The sequence below is a fragment of the Eleutherodactylus coqui genome, chromosome 4 (genome assembly GCF_035609145.1).
Source record: "Eleutherodactylus coqui strain aEleCoq1 chromosome 4, aEleCoq1.hap1, whole genome shotgun sequence".
Lineage (NCBI taxonomy): Eukaryota > Metazoa > Chordata > Amphibia > Anura > Eleutherodactylidae > Eleutherodactylus > Eleutherodactylus coqui.
Genome location: NC_089840.1, coordinates 193,460,571 through 193,468,853, shown reverse-complemented (window position 1 = coordinate 193,468,853; position 8,283 = coordinate 193,460,571). Strand labels below are relative to the sequence as shown.

The 8,283-nt window shown below is 38.2% G+C and overlaps 1 protein-coding gene across 1 annotated transcript; it reads right to left on the bottom strand.

Moving 5' to 3' along the window:
- Positions 1-6,474: 6,474 nt before the first annotated feature.
- NEUROG3 (neurogenin 3) lies at positions 6,475-7,389 on the bottom strand. Its single transcript, XM_066601618.1, has 2 exons — positions 7,337-7,389; positions 6,475-7,129 (listed from the first exon to the last, which is right to left on the bottom strand). The coding sequence occupies exon 2, from the start codon at positions 7,126-7,128 to the stop codon at positions 6,475-6,477; it is 654 nt and encodes a 217-aa protein (XP_066457715.1). The 5' UTR covers position 7,129; positions 7,337-7,389.
- Positions 7,390-8,283: the final 894 nt, after the last annotated feature.

Sequence of the window (8,283 nt, the reverse complement as noted above, 5' to 3'; positions counted from 1 at the left end):
GCATGAAAACAGCTTACGTTTTGCTGCGGAATTTCCACTGCAGATCTGCAGCAAAACCGTAGGTTAGATTAAGGCCTCATTTCCACGGCACGCAAGGATTCCGCATGGGAAATCCTGCACAGAATCCGCCTGTGCCCATGGCAGTCAACCCTGCGTACCTGTCCGTGTCTTCTTTCCTTCTGTACTGTGGACGTGCAGGGACGTGCCGGCCATCACGCCGATGCACATGCGCAGTACAGATTTCTCCTGCTCTTCCCGTGGAATCTGCAGTGCTTCAGTGGAAGCAGTCCGTGTAGGAACCACAGTAAAATGGAGCATGTTGTGATTTTTCATCCACAAACGAAAACCGCAATTGGTTTCCGCTTGTGTGCATGAAGATTCATTTTTCCATAGAATGTTATGCAGGGTTGTTGCTGCGGAATCCGGAGGCGTATGCACGCTCCAGATTCCGGAGCAAAACTCTGCCCATAGACATGCGCCTAAGGGCTTCTTCAGATGGGCATGTTTTAGTCTTGTTAAGCGCCAGAGAAAATCACAATCACATAACAAGATGAAACAAAACCATTGATTTCAATGGATTCATTTCCACTATCTGGATTCTAGCGCAGTAATAGCACGTGCTAGAAAAAATAGGACAGGACCTATCTTCGCGCTGTTTTTTTTTCAAACTCGCGTCGAGTTCATGTGTAACTACTCTCCATAACGGAGAGCGTAGTTGTGCATTTGCCCATGTGAAGAAGTCCTTACAGTACAGTTACAGCAGAAATTCCGCAATGGGTTTCTTCCTGAACATGTGAGCAGAATTTGCTTTAATCCCATTCATTTTCATTATAACTGTCATTTCCGCCTCAGTGTTCCCACAACGTGTCAACACACCCTAAATATTGTTGGACTTGTGTCTTATTCACTGAAATGGAACACAAGTACCATGTATCGGAGCATAGAGGCAGCAGTATCCAACAACGGTCAAGGACACATTTCAGTTACAGATACCAGTATGGGAAAATACACCTAATATACTTTCTTAGAATATAAGTGATTTGTGGCAAAAATAAATGAAATGTTCCATTTTACATCATTAACTTATGAACCCTTCTATAGTCTACAGCATGTTTAACGTGCAAACTGTTGGCAAGGTTTAAAATATGAAATCAGTGGAAACCAAGCTTATATATGGGACTGTATAGGTGCCATTTGTTTTGGACTATTGTAAATGAGACTTATGCCTCCTGCAAGGGGAGGGGCCGGATCCAGCTGCAGGAATCCCCTCACGCTCTCCGGCGTCTCCTCTCCTCTGCTTTGTGTCATCTGCCGCCCAGCCGGCATATGCGCAGAACAGAGCCGGCGCTTCAGCCACAGAAATAGGACATGCTGCATTTTGTTTACTGTGCAAGTTTTCATGCAGTCAAATCGCGACTGTCCGCATAGGATTGCATTATCTAATGCAATCCTATGGCAGCGGGCACTGGCGGGCACGACGCGGAATTTCCACCCGTGTGCAGGAGGCCTTAGGGCTTATTCACATAGGCATATGCAATACTGGTATGTAATAAATGCATTGTTTTCACTACATGTGTATGTGTGTGTTGGAAGCATTTTTGATACATGTGCATGTTTTTTTACGGCCATATTGGATCTGTATAAACTGTGCAAGGCCCAATTGATGTCACCTTTTCTTCCAACCATCTCCTGGTAATATGCGTAAAAACCACAGTGAATATGCATGCAACTGTGCATTTGTTGCATTTTTACCTGATCCCATAGAATTTAATGGCTGATTTAGGCCTGTGAATATACCAATACAAATCATTGTTATTAAGTCCGGATGCAATAAGGACAGAAAATACAGCCCTCTGAATGGGCCCTTAGTGTGCCAACTTATCAAACTTTCTTCCTTGGCATAAATCTAAATGTTTCCCCCTTTTTGAGTATTGTTTTGCTATTATTTTTCTTTATTGGAACTATTACATTAAAACAAAGCTATATATATATATATATATATATATATATATATATATACTGTATATATATATATATATATATATGTATAGCACATATATAAATATCTTAACTTTATTGTGACAGTTCCAATGAAGAAAAACAATATCAAAACAATACTAAAAAAGGGGGAAACATTTAGATTTATGCCAAGGAAGAAAGTTTGTAAAAGTTGGCACACTAAGGGCCCACTTAGAGGGTTGTATTTTCTGTCCCTCTTACATACATATATAAAATGTGTTTGCTATATATTTTACAGATACATAAAAGAACCATTTAAAAAAAGACTTAGCTTTAGGAATAACAGTGATTTAGATGCCCATTGCCCTATTAATCAAAAAGAAGCCTCCCAAATTGAGGAATTTGAATGAGAAAGCAATAGATTTGTATCAATGCAGGAAGCCCCAGCAGGGAGTTCCAGGCTGTTTAAAAGCCTGCAAAGAAAGGAAGAGGCAGCTTACAGGCAAAATATGTAGCGTGGTAATGGTGATTTGTCTGGCAGCAGGAGTTTGCTGAGACCCTGACAGGACTCTTGTCAATGTCTAGAGGGAGGCTTTTTGGAGCTGAATAGTCTAAATGAGCCTGTAATGAAGGGAAGCCAGTGCTGTGTGCTCGCTCCGCACTGTTCAGGACCATGGTCAGTGGTGCATTTCCTAGCATTGTCTACATCAATCTTGGCTCTGACATTAACTACTGTGGATTTCAGCATTAAAAAGTATAAGCGTAAAATTCACCTATTGGGTTGTTCCATAGAGAACCCTATGAAAATGCTGAGCCAATCTGTTACTTTTTATACCCTCCAGTTGAACTTTTCTATTCAATTGCAAGCTAATTAAAGGTATTTTAATTCTCATAAAAAGGGATGCATGCTATTTCAGACTCATTGCATGCTTTAAATCAATTACGTTCCATAGAAGTCATGTTAGAGCTGGAAAGAAAGGCAAGCTGCACTTTAAAATTCACTTAAAGATCACTAGCAATGTCATTAGGAAACTTTGCAAAAATTCTATTTAAACCAGACAGTATTTTATGGCTGATATATACAATGCTTTTAAAAAGAATCTACAGATGTCAACATATTCTTAATATAATGGAAATAAACACTAATAATTAATGTCCACTTATACTTTGATCACGGGTCACTTTTGATCTTGAAGTTTTAAGTTTTGCACTAGTCCAAATTATTATCACAATCATTCCTAAATATGAACAGAAGTATGAAGTAACAACTGTTTGGAAAATAATTGGGCAGCTGTAAAAAAATTAGAAGGCTGGAATGCGTTATACATTTTATTATAGCCCATTGTACCCTCCAGTCAGGAGTTGGACTGACCCTCCTAAGTACAAGAGGATTCTTCGGATGGCCCAGGTCCTGATGCAATGCTGGGCCCGAAAGGTGCATAAAAGACAACTCTGTTTGGAGTTGCCTGTGGAGTTAATCACTTAGACCCAATTGGTGAGGTTTCCTGTGCATGCAATGAGGATTATAAAATGTATAATGCAATTAAAGGTTCAAATGCGCTTGTTGTGTATTGATAAAGGTGAGCTGTCAGTTGTTTCCTTTCATGCATAAAAGGAATTCCAGAACTACATTGTCATCAGTATGGTTAAAAATGTTTGAGAGCCAAGATATAAAGACCACTAAACCTTCTAATAATGGTAGAAAATGGAGACTGAAGGCAAGGATTGATGTTTTTCCAATTAAATAGTGGAATTTTGGCTATAATAAAAAAGATACATCTATATATTTGCAAAGACTTGGGGAGCTTCTACTGATCCCCTAATAACTTGAGAAAAATGACAGTATCTCTCACCTTTGGCTTCTGGTAGGTGTGTTTTCCTTCAGTGATAACAGTATTTTTTCAGAGAGGTATATAAGTGGTTATATTCTGTTATCTAGTACAAATGTATTGGCAATGTGCCGTAATTGTATGAGAACTAGGGAAAGGGACTTGTTATTTGTATAGAGTCAACTTATTCCACAGCGCTTTCGAGTAATTTATTACCACCACAGCAAACTGGGTACTCATTTTACCGACCTCGAAAGGCTGAGCCAACCTTGAGCTACCTGAACCAAAGCACGGATTGAACCTGCAACCTTCAGGTCATGAGCGAGAGCTTAGAGAGACTGCATTCTGCTGCCCTAACACTGTGCGCCAGTGATGTGATGGTTATGTGATGGTTATCAAACTTGCTGATTACCCAAACCTGAAAATACAAAGTTTACTAAATGTCATAATTGATAATATGACCACAAACAACAAGAAAAAGCTTCAGCTGCCTCTATATAGCCATAGGCCGAGTTTGCTACCAAAAGATGTTATAGTACAACATAGCATGCATTTTTTGCACTGGTTCATGTCCCCTAGAGATATAAGACTAGTAAATCATTAGCAAGATGAAACTAGACCATTAGTAACAGCATGACAGTAAACTCTCCTTGAAGACTCACATTTGATCTGTTTGTGTGGATATATTGAAGATTGTGCGTTGAAGTGCCAAATTTCTTTTGTTTTACAAATTGCTTCAATAGCATCCTTTTTGCCTCCATTAAATGAATTCAACTGCCAGTTATTAGCATAACAATAACCGTTTGGTACATAAGCATCTCTTTGTCATCAAGACACATTGCAATGGGGGCAGTGAGAGAATGCTTCTCTTTGGAAGCCACAGTGAAAGGAAAATGATATAAATCTAACTACTACAAATTGATTGTGTGGAAGCGTGATCTGCATTTGCATTAGCATTCCAGCCCAATGTTCACCGTCAGTGCACACAACAACCACATTTTTGCTGTAAGGAGTTTACTACTCTCTTCTAAGTGTGGTGAAGCCTTCAGCATTGGCCATTATTGTTCAACGATTTAATCCTAAAAATGTTTTTTTCTCCTATCGGACTATATTTTGCCCAGTAAAACGTCCCAACAAACCAGTACTCTCAGACTATAAGAATGTATCTCTATTAGTGATGATCATAATATAAGAAAGGAATGATTCACAGAAGGCAAAACAGAAAAAGAAGAAATTCAGAAATGGAAAGAGAATGAAGGAATGAAAGGACCAAAAGGTAGGAAGCAGGGAAAGAGGGGAGGATGTAGTGTACTGGATGGGATAAGAGTGCATTGAGAACTAGTAACAGAGGGACGCAGAAGAGGGTATAGCATAGAAATGCATGAGAAATACAGAATCAGAGAGAAAAATAATGGAGGATGAGATGAAAACAAAGACGGGAGACAAATCCATCAGCGGTGCAGAATTCCAATGTATATTAGCAATCAATATTAGTGTATACAACTTTATATAGCAACTTATATCATCTACAGATTACTCTTACTATTACTTTTCAAGCCCTAATTGTTATTTTCTCTGTTAATATGTCATGCAACACGTTTTGCTTCTGTGTAGTACCACAATCCTGGGGCTTTCTAAAGGTACAGGTGAGACAGAAGTATAGAACTTGCCAGGTGCGCGACGGACTACATACCCCATAGCACTGCACTGTATGAAAGCAGCCACTAAGAGACCATTAATCTTCCCTTACTAGATTATATCTTAATAAGTGAAACATTCCATCTGCTTCCTTACTTCCTGATTGTAATTACTTGCAACACTTTCCCTTTTATCCATTCAGCTGATAACTTAAATTTGTCACTGGATTTGTCATTTGTCATCTACAAAGAGATATGAAATGATTAACTGTTAACCTAAATGCAACATTGTAGCAATAGTAACATTATATATGTATACGCACTAAATATAGCATTTATGTTTTAAAGCTCCATATACATATATAGTGCATGCAGATTAATATATAGTTGTACCTGTGTGTGCTGTATGCATATACTGTACATTGAACATTAAGGGAAAGGTAGGGGTACATATAGGTAAAAAGTAGCTAATATCTTTAACACAACCAGTTTTTCATTATTGCTGAATATTTTATTGCAATGATACCTTCAGGTACAAGAACTCAACATGGTGCGAAAATATATCTGTACACTATATATATATATATATTTATATTTATATTGAATGAATACCATTAATAAATACAAATGATTAGAAAAGATATAATTTAAACACAGCAAATAGCTGAAAATCAATAATCATAGAGGTCCATTACAGAATCAGCTTTAAAAATCAATATTACAATATAAACAGTGGGAAAGAATTAAGTGTTGTTGTTTTAAGCGCCAATAAAGAGACTTTTTTGTTTATAAGAAAAGTGCAAAAAAATTTCTTATCCGTCCAACGTAAGGTTAGAAGACAAGAAAAAGCAAGACTTCAAGGAAATAAAGCATTTACAATGAAAAAAAGACATATCCAAACATAAATATACAGAAGAAAGGCATTGCTGAAGGGATGAGATTCACATATGTCTTTACTATACAGATACAGTAAGCTGGTCATTCAGAAAAGTGAATGTAAGGACAAGGACACCCAGTGATGGGGACATTAGAGCAATTCATATGAACTCTTAACAACAATCAGTGTATCTCAGGCAAGAACTGGACTGAGAAATAAAATCATCCATATCTGTGGCACTATATCTGCTGCTCTGTGACCCTGGAGAGTAGAGAGAGTCCCAGTCACTTGAGGAACTGCAGCTACTATTTGGACTACTGAGATCCACCATTAAGCATGTCTTAGAAAACTTTTCAAATGAGTCTGTCATACCCTCTTGAGCCATATTAAATAGACTATGGTCAGCCATCCGCAGAGTCTCAGACAAAGCCCAGATATAATTGTGAGCAAACCTTAGGGTTTCAATCTTGGTCAACTTGGCATCATCTGGAAAGGTAGGTAGAACACTCCTCAAAGCATCCAAGGCTGAGTTGAGGTTGTGCATTCGGTTCCTTTCTCTATCATTAGCTTTTATCCTGCGATTCTTCTTTTGTTTAATGACTGTTACTTCATTCTTGACTTGTGATCTTCGTCTCCCTTTTTGCCTTTTACTCTGCAACTCCCTGGAGTCAGTAAGGGGAAAATTTTCTCTCACTAAACAACCTTCACTCCCAGCTGAGGGGGCTGGAGAACAGGGCAGAGAAAGAGAATGGTCCTCCTCATCAGAGACATCATAGTAGACGTATCTTTCACTTCTGTTATGGATGTTCTCTGTTTTTGGAGACATTCTGAAAAATGCAACCAGAAATATGTAAGCTTTGCAGAAAAATTTTAAACTCTTATATAGATGTACATATAAAGAATTGGTCACAGAGTTCTATGGGTGTTATTCTTGATTTAAAATCTTTAGAATAATACGTAGCACATGGACAAAAACTATATGATACAAATAATGTAAAAGTTTACAAAAGAGGGACTGCATAGCCAAAACATACCTTGTAGACTTTCAGGTTGAATTGCTGTATAAAACCGATGAAAGCAGGTACAAGACACCAGAGATGTGGAGTGTTTTCCTTTCCTGGACCTCTAGGTCTTCTATGTAAGATGAGCTTCAGTGGAAGGATGTGTGAAGGATGTGCAACAGGCACACGACTAGCTCCCAGGCATATATATACCATTGTGAAACAATGCAGATCAATACAAAGTGTGCCCCCCTGGCACACTTTATCTTATCAGTCTTGCATGGAGTGTGCCGGGCTCATTACAACCTGGGAAGTGGCCAATCAGAATCATCAATGACACGCGAGCCTCCCCACTGCCAGACACAGCTGGAATCCCAACAAAGGGCCAAGTGGGAGGGAGAGCAATGAACCCCCACCCCTCCATAAATGATCCTTACACTTAATATGTACATGAATCTAGGAGCTGCCCATTTAGCTCTGTGGTATCAAGGAGCAAAAGAAAAAAAACACTAAGACTGAACTTTTGTAGCTCTTCAACTTTGCACAATTGGCACAGAGTTTTGGAACAACTGCCCTAAAATACACAGAACACGTTTTATCCATGAAGAACCATTATAAAGTACGGATAATGCATAAAGACATATCATATGCCTAGCTATACATAAGTTTTTTAAAAGAGTGAGTGAATAAATATCACACCTTTCCTTTGCATTAAGAATAGAATTATTTGTTGAGTAAACGTTACTTTGCTTCATGAAATATTATCAAGGAATATTAGCCAGACAAAGTATTGTGAGGAGTACTCTCTAGATAAACTGATTTTTCTCTGTATGCTATGGTCTTTTAAAAAAAAAAAAAAAAAATCACACGAAAATTTTTGCATGCACAGAACGTTCAGATTTCATTATATTTTCTATGCAGAGTCAGTTTGACTGTAACGTACAATTTGTGGCTGAGCTTTCTTACCTGATTTTTCATAA

Coding starts and splice junctions, on each gene's coding strand:
- NEUROG3 (XM_066601618.1), bottom strand. CDS start 7,128: ATGTCTCCAAAAACAGAGAACATCCATAACAGAAGTGAAAGATACGTC.